Raw genomic sequence first — 14,908 nt, forward strand, 5'->3', positions numbered from 1 at the left:
CTGGGATACAAGTGCACAATGTGCAGGTTTGTTACGTGGTAAAAGTGTGCCATGGTTGTTTGCTGCACCTATCAACCTATCACCTAGGTATTAAGCCCACATGCATTTGCTATTTTTCTTGATGCTCTCCTGCCCTCTGCCCCTGCAAGAGGCCCTAGTGTGTGTTTTTCCCCTCCCTGTGTCCATGTATTCTCATAGTTCGGCTTTCACTTATGAGTAAGAAGAACATGCAATGTTTGATTTTCTGCTCCTGTGTTAGTTTGCTTAGTTTACGGGCTTCCAGCTCCATCCATGTCCTTGCAAAGGACGTGATCTCATCCTTTTTATGGCTGCATTGTAGTCCATGGTTTGTAAGCACTACAACGTTTTAATCCATCCTATCATTGATGGGCATTTGGGTTGATTCTATGTAGTGCAATAATTTTATTAGAAAATATTTTGGGTGTGGATCCTAGGATTAGTGGGTGATTGGTGGAAGGAAAGGAAGATGTGGCAAATCCTTGGGCAGGCACAGTTATCTCTTCACACAACCTTATGGATCACATGTAGCAATTCAGGGGGTGTTAGTAGGAAACGTTATGGAAAATCAGGCTATGATATCAGCAAGCTTGTTCTAGACATATTTTAGTTAGCCCTGTTGGTTTCAGCTGATTTCAGCCAGTGTTGTTATATTACAAGCATGGGAAGTTTCAGCATTTCAGCAGGTTGTTTCTTTTCTTATCTGCTATCCTGTAAACCTATCAATTTCTCTTAGTCATTGGTTTCTTCAACTCTTCGGAGCAGAATTTCAGTGGGAGTTGGCAAACTACTGCCTGCAGCCCAAATGGGCTCTGCTCTCTATTTTTGTAAGGCTCATGAGCTAAGAATAGTTTTTGCATTTTTAAATGATGAAAAAATTCAAAGAAACAGAACATTTTTTGACACATGACATTTATACAAAGTTTAAATTTCTGTCTGTCAGTTTGCTCAGGCTGCTGTGATAAAGTATCGCAAACAGTTTTGTTTAAACAATAGAAATTTATTGTCCTGCAATTCAATGCTGGAGACCAGAAGTGTGAAACTCAAGTGTCGCTGGGGTTGGTTCCCTGTGAGAGAGTTGTGAGGGAAGGATGTGTTTCAGCGTTCTCTTCTTGGCTTATAGACATTTTTCCTATGTCTTCACATCGTTTTCCCGCCATGGGTATCTCTCTCTGTGTCCAAATTTTTCTTTGTTATAAGGAGATCAGTAATTTGGTTAGAGCCCAACCTAAACACCTCATTTTAAGCAATCATATCTGCAAATAATCTGTTTCTAAATAGTATCATAGACTAGGGTGCTCAGGGTCCAACATATCAATTTTGGGGGGAACACAGCCATGTGTGACAGCATTTCTACATAAAATATTATTGGAGCACAGCCATACTTATTCACTTTTGTCTGGTCTATGGCTTATTTTGCACTATGCCAGCAGAGTCAAATAATTTCAGAGCAAACTGCATGGCCTGTGAAGATGAAAACCAGGATCTGTGGTATAATATCCAGAGCCCAGTGCAAAATAAGAATGCAAGTCCCCTTTGAAAAATTAAGAATGTGAAGACAGTGATGGCAAAGCATTAAACCAAGGTTTGGCCCCTTCTAAATGTGGGGCCCTGCGTGGCTGCAGTTTGCTCACCCACGAAGACTTCCCTGCCTAAAATTTCCACTATCTGGTCATTTACAGAAGAAAACAAAAATTGTTGGTCCTGCATTAAGAGCAGAGCTGGGAGTGAGAGCTTGGGCTTCAGGGGCATCAGCCTGATGCAGGACCACAGAGGCATCAGCCTGAGTGTAATCAAAAGATACCAAGAAACGAGGTTCATGTAATTTACCAAGGACTAGTGTTGGTTTAGTTCCTCTTTCTTCTTTCATCTTTGTAGAGTTTTCTGCGCTCAGCGTGTCCTTAATGGTCACTGCAGCTTGCTCCATTTCATTTGAGTGTTTTAAACCCTCTTTCCTGCAGCTTCCTGGAGAGGATGTGCTCCTGTTTGATGTCTGTCCCTTACAGTATGTGATTGTAGCACATGCACCCTGGCAGAAGGGCTAGTTGAAATGCAATGCTGTTGTTTTTAAGCTCTTAGAAGTAACAGTTCTAATTGGGATTTTGATCAAGTGTGCTTGCCATCTAAGCAGTCCAGGACCATCTGGGGCAAGGACCACATGGGGCTCGTGGGGAAGGTAGTTCTTTATTACCTTTGTTATGGCTACAATGCTTCCTGGCTACCTCTAGTGTTTGGACTTGTAGTCAAATGTAATCCTTCATTAAAATCAAACAGGCAACAACATTCCAAAAAGTCTTCGGTTACGGACTATATTCTGTCTTCCCTGCAAATTTAGATGTTGAAGTCCTAACCCCCAGTTGCTCAGAATGTGACTGTATTTGGAGTTAGGATCTTTAAAGGGGTAATTAAGGTAAAATGAAGTCATTAGGGAGGGCCCTGATCCAATAGGACTAGTGTCCTTATAAGATGAGGATATAGACATGCACAGATAGATGACCCTGTGAGGACACAGGGAGAAGACAGAGTCTACAAGTCCCGGAGAGGGGCCTCAGAAGAAACCAGCCCTGCCCACACCTTGATTTTTGACTTTCAGGCTCCAGGATTGTGGGAGAATCAATGTCTGTTGTTTATAAGGTACTCCATCTATGTATTCTGTGATAGCAGCCTGAAGTGGACTAAAACACTTCATAACAAGAGGAAATGAGGACACAGACACACAGAGAGGGACTAGCTGATGAAGACACAGGAAGAAGATGGTGTCTACAAACCAGGAGAGAGGCCTCAGGAGGAACCACCCTGCCCACACCTGGATCTCAAACTTCCAGCTTCCAGGGCTGTGGGAAAATAAATGTCTGTTGTTTAAGTGGCCCAGTCCGTGGGGCTTTGTTGTGGCATTTCTAGAAAACTAACCCATCCATCTATATCCTCATAATTTCTCACTTGGCTGCTGTGTATACTCCTGTGTCCTGTAGTGTATTACTTCAAAATATCTTCTAGTTTGCACTGCTGTGGTTCTCTTGTCCTCCTATTTGCTGTTCTGCTTCGAGGACTGCCTCGGCCTGTAGCACTTTCTGGGCCAATAAAGCTTTATTTATTGTGACAAATATATATCAAAGATAGGCTACTTACAGGATACCCTATACATTCTTTAGGGCATGTATGCATAGGAAACATGAAGCCGACTTTGTGTTCTAAAGATTATAGCATAGTTTTGGGTTAAAGTCTGTATATATCTCTCTTGAAAAAAATTTTTTTTAAGTTATAGACAGGGTTTCACTGTGTTGCCCAGACTGGTCTTGAAACGCTGGCCTCAAGCAATCCTCCGACCTTGGCCTTTTTGAGGACTGGGATGACAGGCATAAGCCACCATCCCTGGCCATATTTCTTGGTCATAAGAACTATCTGTAGGAGAGAAGGAGGTAGAGAATAGAGCCAGGATGAAATGAATGAGGTGGGTTTTAGTCCCAGTCTGGCAAGCTGGATGACCTTGGGCATGTTGTTAAAGTTCATGATGCAAGTAAAGGTTAGTATTAATAACTCATGAAGTAGAAATATGTGCAAGGGTCATTCGGACTTCAGTCTGATGCCTAGTCAGGAGAAGGCAGAGGAATGGGGAATGCACCAACAAACATAAGCCAGTCTCCCACTCCCCAAACAATGTCCAGATGTGTTCACCTGAGACCTTTTTTTGTGTGTGGAACAAGACAGTGTTGCCCAGAGAGCTGCCTCGGAAGTCATTTTCAGGGATGTGTTTCATGCTGTGTGCAGGAATGCAGCCACTTTTTCTCCATGCTGGCTCCCCTGTTTTCAGTGGGTATCAAGCTGATGTCTGCTCTTGTTCATGTTTTCCATGACATTCTAGTGCATTTCTGCCTAACTCTGCCATTCTTGAGAACCTGGCCAAAGTGTGAAAGTGTCCCTCCTCCAGCCTGCCATCTACTTTCTTTTTGCTTTTTGTTTTTGTGTTTAGAGAAAAAGCAAAACACAAAACACAGACATATATAATGTAGAATTCAGGATATATGGTGTACCAATACTACTTTTTCACCCTATTTTAGTCCTCCTCCTTATTTTAAAATACAGGTATAGTTAGAAGATACACTGGAAGACAGAATATAGCTTGTAACAGTAGACTTTTTGGAATGCTATTACTTTTTGGAATGTTTGATTTTAATGAATGATTATATTTGACTAGTCCAAACACTAGAAGTAGCCCAGAAGGGTTGCAGCTGTAACAAAGGTAATAAAGAACCAACCACCCCATGAGTGGATACAGTGACTCACACGTATAATCTCAGCACTTTGGGAGGCCAAGACAAGTGGATTACTTGAGGTCGGGAGTTTGAAACCCGCCTGGCCAACATGGAGAAACCCTGTCTTTAATGAAAATATAAAAATTGGTCAGTTGTGGTGGCACTCACTTGTAGTCCCAACAACTCGGGAGGATGACACCATGCCCAGCTAGTGTTTTTGATTTTTAGTAGAGATAAGGTCTTGCTATATTGCCAAGGCTGGTCCTGAACTCCTGGCTCAGGTGATCCTCTTGCCTCAGCCTCCCAAAGTGGTAGAGTTACAGGTGTGAGCCACTGTACCTGGCCAGTAGTGCTTTATTTTACATACTTTCATAGATGTGTTGTGATGAGATTACATTAGATAAATAGTTCTAAAAGTAGTCAATAATCTGTAAAGGTTCTAGGCTAAGTAAAAGCATACTTAGTATCTACCTGCCAAATGATGATATATGATTAGTTCTCTCAATCTACAAGTTTTTCTTTGAAATTTAAAGTGTTTCTTCATTGGAGTTGAAGAAGTAGCCTCAGAAGTAATGATTTTAGTCCATCATAATAAAACTTGAAAGCCTAAAACCTTTGCTAACTTTTTGGATAGTTGTAGGCAATACATGGTCATAGCACCTATATGTGTGATATGGAATAAATTCTAAAGTAATTGTCTACTGGAAGAGAGATGTGGGGTTGTCACAAGGTGAACTCAAAATTGAGGGTCAACCTGAGAGGCCACATGGGTTCTTGGTTTCATGCAGGGAGGAATTCAAGAGCAAGGCTGCATTGTGAAACAAGTTTATTAAAAGTGAAAACAAGTTTAAGAAAGTAAAGGAATAAAAGGGTGGCTGTGCCATAGGCAGAGCAATGGCATGGGCTGCTCGACTGAGTAAACTTAGATTATTTCTAGATCATATGCTAAGTAAGAGGTGGATTATTTATCAGTTTTCTGGAAAAGGGGTGGGGAGTTCTGGAACTGAGGTTTCCTTACCGTTTTAGACCATATAGGTTAGTTTCTAGACCTTGTCATAGCATTTGTAAACTGTCATGGTGTTGGTGGGAGTGTCTTTTAGCATGGAAATACATTATAATTAGTGCATAGTGAGCACACAGTCAACCAGAAGTTCCTTTCATTGCCATCTTGGTTTTGGGAGGTTTTGGCTGGTTTCTTTACTGCATCCTGTTTCATCAGTGGGGTATTTGTGACCTGTATCTTGTGAAACCAGTCCTGCCAACCTCCTGTCTCATCCTGTGCCTAACCTCCTGCTAAGGCAGCACAGCAGGTCTTGGACCCATTTTACCCAGCCCCTGTTCAAGATAGAGTCCTTTGGGTTCTCACATCTCTGGCAGGGCTGCTGTCTTTTATGTATCTTTTTAATTACCTGGAGAAATAGGAAGTTTTTTCTTCCATACGAAGTGTGAGAGAAAATGTGTCATTGTTGTTTTCTCCTGCATCACTTAGCCTGCAAATATTTACTCAGATGATTGCATATACATTGTGTTATCAGAGAGATTTCATGGAAGATTATTAAAAGAAAATGTTGGCTCTCATTAATAAAATTTTGAGAAATGTCTTTAGATACTGCTGATTACTAGCTATTGGAAGTGAAGCAGGCATGCAATTAAATTGGAGCTTTAAATGAATTACATATACTGATACTATACTTGGCAGCCAGATATTCTAGATTAAGAGCAAAACAAGTGTGTTATGCATTGCTTTGATTAGCATTCCAGAAATATCCCTATTTGTGTAAGTGATATTTGTTTTGTACACAGCATTTGACTATTCCACAAGCTGCCAAGACCTTGGCTATGTGGGATTATGGAGTTTTCAAAGGCTTGAGACTTTTTGTGCTCTGATGTCTATAGTTGTGAAAATGCACCTGTATACACATGTAGCAGCATATTTTTATAATTTATATTTTTAGCAATGAGAGAAAACAAAAATCACATGCCTATTTTCAGACATTGTTAGCCACACAGCATTTAACAGTTTCTTTATGGAATAAATGTTTGTTCCTTGAGTGAAATGATAAAGACTTACTTTGCCAATGGCAGGAGTGCCATGTGTTCACTTCAGATGGTCTTGAGGAAGAATTCAGTCTAAGCATACTTATTAAATAACCACTAAATATTTTTGCTTTGGAGCAAAGTCGATATAGCCGTAAGTAACAAAATTAACTCTTTAAGGAACTCATAAGATATGTAAGTTGGATAAGTTTTTAAACAACGTTTCATTGCTACTAGAAAATTGGCTTTCGTTTGGGATTGCTATACTGGTTAAAAAAATTGTTTTTGAACATGCTTTGGAGAGGTAAGCACTGTAAGTTAGGACAGGCTCACGTACGTCTTGGAAAAAACTATTAAAGAGCTCAAAAATTTTAAAATTAAAATAATTAAAAATGAATTGTTCATATGCAACATTATTGACTATAGAATCTAAAATATTGTCATAAGAAATATATGCTATTAATGAAACTTATGTAAAGTAAAAAAGACACATTACTCCAAACATGGGGATTGTTCATGGGTAGAGATTCAGCTACTTGCAAGATTACGTCTCTGTTATTTCACTTGGGAAATATCCAACAAACATTTATTCCATAAAGACGATGCTAAATGCAAATATCAAACTTGATGGTAGTTCTTTTTAAAGGTTAGTAAGCATCAGAATTTTCAGTAGAACTTGTTAAGAGAGGTTTCTGAACCCTGATCCCAGAAATTCTGATTGTAGATTGAGAAGAAGGCCCATGAGTTTTCATTTGAAATAAACTCCAAGAGGTGCCCATAATATCAGACACTGGTCATGCTTTGAGCAGTATTGTTATACAGAGTTGACAGTTGGCATGGGGCAGTTAGTTTCATACATATCTTTGATTTTAAAAATTGGCAATGGGTATTGAAAATAAGTTTCTTCATAGAGTCTTCCAGTGTATCTTCTAACTATATCTGTATCTTAAAATAAGGAGGAGGACTAAAATACGGTGAAAAAGTGGTATTGGTACACCACATATCCTGAATTCTATATTATATATGTCTGAAATTTAACTGGGAATTTCTACTATAATTGGAAAATTTATCACCAATGAATATAATAATGAAATTTATTATTATAATAATGAAGATATATAATAATGAAAATAATCATGAATGTAGGAGAGCTAGGGCCATGCCTATATTTAGATGACTGACATTTTACTACATATGACTATTAATGTTTACAATTATAATTTACATTAAATATAATTTTGATAATCAAATCTCCATGCAAATGAATGTAACATTTTATTTTTTCAACCATGAGGCATAGCTACTATCAGGCACACACAGACATCACATATGTACACACATGTTATATATACTTTATATATTATGTGTCTATATATTATATATACTATATGTAGCTATATATTATTTGTGTATATAGTTCATTTATTCAACAATCTTACTGTTTATTATTATAGTCATTCTTGAACAATGGAGTCTGGCTAGTGTCTTTGTTAATTAGGATGTATATAGTAATAAGTTATATACAGATGTGTGTAAGTAAACTTCATTTTCTGTTATGAAACTCTCATGTCAGAATCTAATAGATTTAGTCAATGTATTTTAATGGAGCGATTAAACTGGATTTATCCTAATGCTGTTGGATTCACTGAGATAAGGACCCAACTTAACAATACATATGTGCACATATATGTAGACATACATTTAATACAATGCATTTTCATGTAACACTGGTAGAAGAGTATACAAAAAATAGCCCTATACTGCGTATTTAAAAGAAATGTTATATTAAGTATTCTGAGAAAAAGTTCCTTTGAAACAACAACCTTTGGAAAGTATTTCTTACTGAATAGAAAATATTTCTTGACCGGGTGCGGTGTCTCACACCTGTAATCCAGCACTTTTGGAGGCTGAGGTAGGCAGATCACGAGGTCAAGAGATCAAGACCATCCTGGCTAACACGGTAAAACCCTGTCTGTACTAAAACTACAAAATACTAGGTGGGTGTGGTGGTGGGTGCCTATAGTCCCAGCTGCTTAGGAGGCTGAGGCAGGAGAATGGTGTGAATCCCGGAGGTGGAGCTGGCAGTGTGGTGAGTTTATGTCACTGCACTCCAGCCTGCATGACAGAGCAAGACTTCCGTCTCAAAAAAAAAAACAAACAAAAACAAAAACAAAAAAAACCCCATGTATATGATGGATATGTATATGTATATGTATTTCTTACCCTAATTCCTCTGGCTGATGGTAAGAATCACTGCTTTCCCTATAAGTTTGTGCCAGGAGGTGTAACTTTTGCTTTTTAATTGTGTTGAAGTATGTTTTTGTTCTCTGTTTCATAATGACGCTTTTGCTCACGTTCATTTTATGCCAAGTGAAAAATAGCAGGTGATTTGTTCAGTTTTCTAAACTAACCAGAATAAATGGGCATTGAAAAGCAACAATCACAGGTGAATTCATTTTCCCCCTTGGCTTTGTTTCTTTGTTTCCATGTTTCATTTATTTTTATTGTCCTTCTATTCCAGTGTCTGGAGCCCTGCAAGGAATCAGAGGACCTGAAGAAACACCAGTGCCAAAGCTTTTGTGAGGTAGGAGAATGTCAGTGGTACTTAAAACACTGGACCCAAATCTGACTGTGCTTACATGGGGTTATGGGTATGAATGGGCCCTCTTATTCTTCTGCAGCTTTGGGAGTTCATTAACTGCAGGGGTGTGTGTGTGTGTGTGTGTGTGTGTGTGTGTGTGTGTGTGTGTGTATGTAAATTATTGTAAAAAGAATGGAGCCTTCTCAAAACTTGGCTACACACTGTGTGCATTATTGACTAACAAGACAAAAAATTTTATGATGTATGGAGGTAAGACTAGAAGCATTCTAAAGGTATAGATTGTCACCACCTTCCCACCTTACATCATAGCTATCTGAGAGATTTTCTACATGCTTTTGAAATATACATGCCACTGGGGAGAAGAGACTCATATTACTGCTAATGGGGTTTCTCAAATATTTTCATCTCATTTTTCTCCCTTGGGGCTTCTCCCCATATACTGGGCTGCTTTTAACTATACAGGAGAGAGACATCTTACTTCACCTGCCTATCAGTTAGATTAGTATCTATTTATCCAATCATCCATCCATCCATCCATCCATCCATCCATCCATCCATCCATCCAGCTAGCCATCCATCCATCTATCTGTTTATCTATCTATCCACACATATCTATGTATGTATGTATGTATGTATGTATGTATGTATGTATGTATGTATCTATCCATCCATCCATCTCTCCATTCATCCATCCACCCTTGTATCCAGTCATTCACCTCTCTAACATCCTTATTATGAGACTGTATAATGTTGTCCTAGAAGACAACTGTCTAAAATCACCAATAATGCAAAAAAGGGGAAGAGCTGCTTTACTGGACTCTCTTCCCCAGGGAATACAAGAGGCATAGGCCCTGACATAAGGCCAGGCAGACTGCCTGATTCCAAGGTTTCCAAGGACAGTGGGCCTGAGAATTATGAGAATTTGAAAGTTTTGGGGACCAGCAAAGAAAGAGTTGGAAGAGTCCACTTTGGCAGTCAGGAAAGTTTAGTTCAGGGTCTTGGCCAGAGGAAGTGCCCCCAACATCAGAATGAAATGATGTAATGGAGTATCTCTAAACAGAACTGGGGGGTGAAAGGGAACTCTTCCAAGGATCCAGAGACATTGGTCTGGTCTTCATCCACTACAGCAAATAATGTTATTATAATCCCATGGCCTGTGTTTCACTCTCAATCTTATTCTGAGAAAATGACTGCAGAATTAGTACAATAATGACTTCATCAATATGTATTGTATGTAAAATATCTTCATAATCTTACATGACCTTTCCCATACTCCTGTAGTTAATCAGAGCAGACAGTAAGTCCCAAAGAGTTATGTGTGGAAGCCAGAAAGGACTGGGAAGTCGAGACTCCTTAAAGGAATGGCTTGTCCATAGCCAACCCTCCAGGTAGAAAATCTGGGTCTAAAACTCCTGTCTTCTGACCCCTCTCACTGATTGATTGTTGTTCCTGGTCTATTGCACTTGGCCAATCACCAGAGGTGATAGTGAGCCCCTTGAGACATAGAAAAGATGCGGCAGAAAGAAACAAAACTGATGATTTGCTGCAAAGACAAGGAGAGTGAGACCATCTCATGTTTTTTTAATGTGTTCTGCTTTTACTTTTTCTGTGTGCCCACTTTAACCATTTTAAAAAGATCTATTCATTCATTTATTCAACATGAACTTTTTGAATACCTACATCATCCCCTGCAGTTTGGTAGAGATATGGCTATAAACAAATCACACAAAAATTCCAGGCTTTTTGGGGCTTATTTTCTCTGCATAAAAGATCTCAGATGTGAATGAGGGGAACTTAAGTCTAATCCTAACGGCAAAATCAACTCACTCTATGAATTCAGTTAAATCAATTAACCTATGTCTTCAACCTCATTTCCAAATGAGGGATTTATCCTATTGGTCATGCACGGTGTTTATTAAAATAGATAATCAATGTCAATGCATAGTACAGAGCTTATCAAGCTGTACAAAAGTAACACGATGGTATTTACTTTGTATTATGTGTTATAGGCTTGTGGGTCACAGCTCTGTGAGGTATCTGAATCAACTATTGATTCTGAATTTTTGCCTACATTGGTAATCCTGGTCAACACAATTAGAGCAAACTCCCTACTGGAGTGACTATTGTGCTCTTAACTTTTATTTTATATTCTATTCCATACATAAGCTATACATCCATATGCACGAAAAAATATATTTATAGAATCTTTTTTGTGTGTGTCATCCAGGCTGGAGTGCAATGGCCATTATTTTGTGATCTCCACTCACTGCACCTTCTGCCTCCTGAGTTCATGTGATTCTAGTGCCTTGGCCGCCCAAGTAGCTGGAATTACAGGCATGCACCACGATGCTCAGCTGATTGTTGTATTCTTAGTGGAGGCAAGATTTTGCTGTGTTGGTCAAGCTGGTCTCAAACTCCTGGCCTTAAGTGATCTGCTTACCTTGGCCTCCCAAAGTGTTGGGATTATAGGCATAAGCCACTCTTCCTCACTTGTTTATAGAATCTTGAGGAACAAGATGTTTGTTTTATAAATTTATTATGCCTAAATATCAATGACTCTGGGCTCATATTTTTACACACGATCACTGAGAAGGAAGATACAATTGAAAGTCATTTGAAACCTTTCTCCCTGTAAATTCCAAATTCAAGAGCAGGTTTCTGTAACTACCATTCTCTGAGGTAACTGTGAGGTGTTCTGAACCAAATACTGTTTATTAAAATGGGACTCAGGTGTTCAAATTGTAATCGCTTCTGGCAGGAAAAGTTAATTGAAACTTGAAACGTGGGGAAAACAGATGCCATTTAATGTGAGGAGTTTGTTGAGTTGCTTCAGCCCAACGGTTAAATAACTCAAGACTTGATGTTCCATTTTAGTGGCTTTGATTGTTTTTACATCCCTGTGTGTTTTCTGCATCTGTTTTAATCTGCAGTAAGTATCTGACTGTTGTGTTGAAGTAGGCTGAACCTTGAAAACACTGATGGCTGTTTCAGCATTTTTAAGCCTAGTCACTTATGGAGGCAGGTCTAATACAATCCTGTTCATCCTCCCCATTCTCACGTTATTTGTTAGGAATACATACAAATTGTCATGACTCCAATCGATGATTGTCAAAGTTTTCCCTTTGTAAAAGTTCACACTGAAAAGGGACTCTAGGTTACATTATTCTTTGACTGAAAGAGTTACCCTGTTAGATACATTTATTTGCAAGGCAGTCCAGGTTTGTCTTTTAAGGTATGGGTTTGCAAACCGTGACTTGCAGGCAAACTGAATTGCCTTTTATTTCATAAATAAAGCTTTGTTTGAATACAACTACAATGGTTTCTTTACATAATGTCCCTGACTGATTTTGTGTTACAACAACAGAATTGAGTAATTGTGACATTATATGGCCCTTGTGGCTGAGAATATCTATTATCTGGCCCTTTATAGAAAAAGTTTGTCAATTCCTGCTCCAAGAGAAAGAACAGGTGAGGACACAGTAGCTAATGACTGTAGTATCAGCCCTAGGGAAGCTGAGGCAGGAGGATTGCTTGAGGCCAGAAGTTCCGAATTGCAGTGAGCTATGATTATGTTATTGCATAATCTGGGCAACAGACTGAGACCCTGTCTCAAACAAACAAACAAACAAACAAACAAAAAACACATACCAAAGAACAGTCACAATTATATTGCAAAATTCACCTAACCATTTAGATTATTGTTACTTCTTAATCTGTATTACCAGCACCCAAGCACCCACTTCTAAACATAAAGCATTGTTCTTGATAATTTTAATCACAAAATAAGTTTTCCTATGTGAAAGAGACTTTTGGAGACATGTTAATAGCAACATATCTAGAATTGGTTCATTTTGTTCTCAAATCCTGATCTCTTTCACTTCTCATTTGATTACCTATGCTTATATGTTACAAGGCAACTTTCTATTTTTAGGCTGATATCAGAGGTAATAATGTCATTTTTAAAAGAGGAAGTTAAACATTTGTGTTAGAACAGTAATAAAATTAAGATATTTCAGCAGTCCTCTGGATTATATAGGTTTTTTTAATGTATCAATTTTTTGAACATGACATGTAATGATAGATACATAGACAGGCAGATAGATTCTGTTTCGTTGGTTTAATTTGTTAACTAACCATTATCACTGTTCTATTATTTTTATTATTTATTTGTTTATTTTTTACCAAATCCAAAATGTACATTTTCCTAGATTGAAATACTCCTTTCTCCCACTTTCTTCTGTGAGCATTTAGTGCTATAAATTTATCTCTACACACTGCTTTAGCTGTGTCCCAGAGATTCCGGTATGTTGTGTCATTGTTCTCATTGGTTTCAAAGAATATCTTTATTTCTGCCTTCATTTGGTTATGTATCCAGTAGTCATTCGGTAGCAGGTTGTTCAGTTTCCATGTAGTCATGTGGTTTTGAGTGCGTTTTGTAATCCTGAGTTCTAATTTGATTGCACTCTGGTCTGAGAGATTGTTTGTTATGATTTCCATTCTTTTGCATTGGCTGAAGAGTGTTTTACTTCTAATTATGTGGACAATTTTAGAATAATTGTGATGTGGTGCTGAGAAAAATGTATATTCTGTTGATTTGGGGTGGAGAGTTCTGTAGATGTCTATTAGGCCCGCTTGGTCCAGAACTGAGTTCAAGTCCAGAATATCCTTGTTAATTTTCTGTCTCATTGACTTGTTTAATATTGACAGTGGAGTGTTAAAGTCTCCCATTATTAATGTGTGCAAGTCTAAGTCTCTTTGTAGGTCTCTAAGAACTTACTTTATGAATCTAGGTGCTCCTGTATTGGGTGCATATATATTTAGGATAGTTAGATCTTCTTGTTGAATTGTTCCCTTTACCATTACGTGGTACCATTGTGTGGCCTTCTTTGTCTCTTTTGATCTTTGTTAGTTTGAAGTCTGTTTTATCAGAGACTAAGATTGCAATCCCTGCCGTTTTTTTCTTTGCTTTCCATTTGCTTGGTAAATACTCCTCCATCCTTTATTTTGAGGCTATGTGTGTCTTCGCATATGAGATGGGTCTCCTGAATACAGTACACCAGATGGCTCTTGACTGTTTATCCAATTTGCCAGTCTGTGTCCTTTACTTGGGGCAGTTAGCTCATTTACATATAAGGTTACTGTTATTATGTGTGAGTTTGATTATGTCATTCTGATGCTAGCTGGTTATTTTTCCCGTTAGTTCATGCAGTTTCTTCATAGTGTTGATGGCCTTTACAATTTGGTATGTTTTTGCAGTGGCTGGTACTGGTTGTTCCTTTCCATGTTTAGTGATTCCTTCAGGAACTCCTGTAAGACAGGCCTGGTAGTGACAAAATCTCTCAGCATTTCCTTGTCTGTAAAGGACTTTATTTCTCCTTCACTTATGAAGCTTAGTTTGACTGGATATGAAATTCTGGGCTAACAAGTCTATTCTTTAAGAATGTTGAATGTTGGCTCCCACTCTCTTCTTGCTTGTAGTGATCTCTTGCAGAAACACAGAGAGATCACTGTTAGTCTTATCGGGCTTCTCTTTTGCCCTCAACATTTTTCACTCATTTTAACCCTGGTTAATCTGATGATTATGTATCTTGGGGTTGCTCTTCTTGAGGAATATTTTTGTGACGTCCTTTGTATTTCCTAAATTTGAATATTGGCCTGTCTTGCTAAGTTTGGAAAGTTCTCCTGGATAATATCCTAAAGAGTGTTTTACAACTGGTTCCATTCTCCCCATCACTTTCAGGTGCACCAATCACTCATAGATTTGGTCTTTTCACATAGTTCCATGGTTCGTGGAGGATTTGTTTGTTTATTTTATTCTTTTTTCTCCAATCTTGTCTTCATGCTTTGCTTCATTAAATTGATCTTCAATCTCTGATATCATTTCTTATGCTTGATTGATTTGACTATTGATACTTGTGTATGCTTCATGAAGTTCTTGTGCTTTTTCAGCTGCATCAGGTCATTTATGTGTTCTAAACTGGTTATTCTAGTTAGTAAT

General features: G+C 38.3%; 1 protein-coding gene across 16 annotated transcripts in view; it reads left to right on the plus strand.

Moving 5' to 3' along the window:
* Positions 1-14,908, plus strand: part of LOC139360963 (thymosin beta-4-like) — a 226,246-nt gene that overhangs the window by 130,639 nt on the left and 80,699 nt on the right. For all 16 annotated transcript variants that reach the window (XR_011618533.1, XR_011618535.1, XR_011618534.1 and 13 more), the window contains one exon: positions 8,830-8,892. Coding sequence is in view for 10 of the 16 variants with exons in the window: in XM_071089474.1 (XP_070945575.1) it covers positions 8,830-8,892 (63 nt within the window). In the remaining 6 variants the exon portion in view is untranslated. The remainder of the gene's footprint in view (positions 1-8,829; positions 8,893-14,908) is intronic.

The sequence above is a fragment of the Macaca nemestrina genome, chromosome Y (assembly GCF_043159975.1).
Source record: "Macaca nemestrina isolate mMacNem1 chromosome Y, mMacNem.hap1, whole genome shotgun sequence".
NCBI classification, from domain to species: Eukaryota; Metazoa; Chordata; class Mammalia; order Primates; family Cercopithecidae; genus Macaca; species Macaca nemestrina.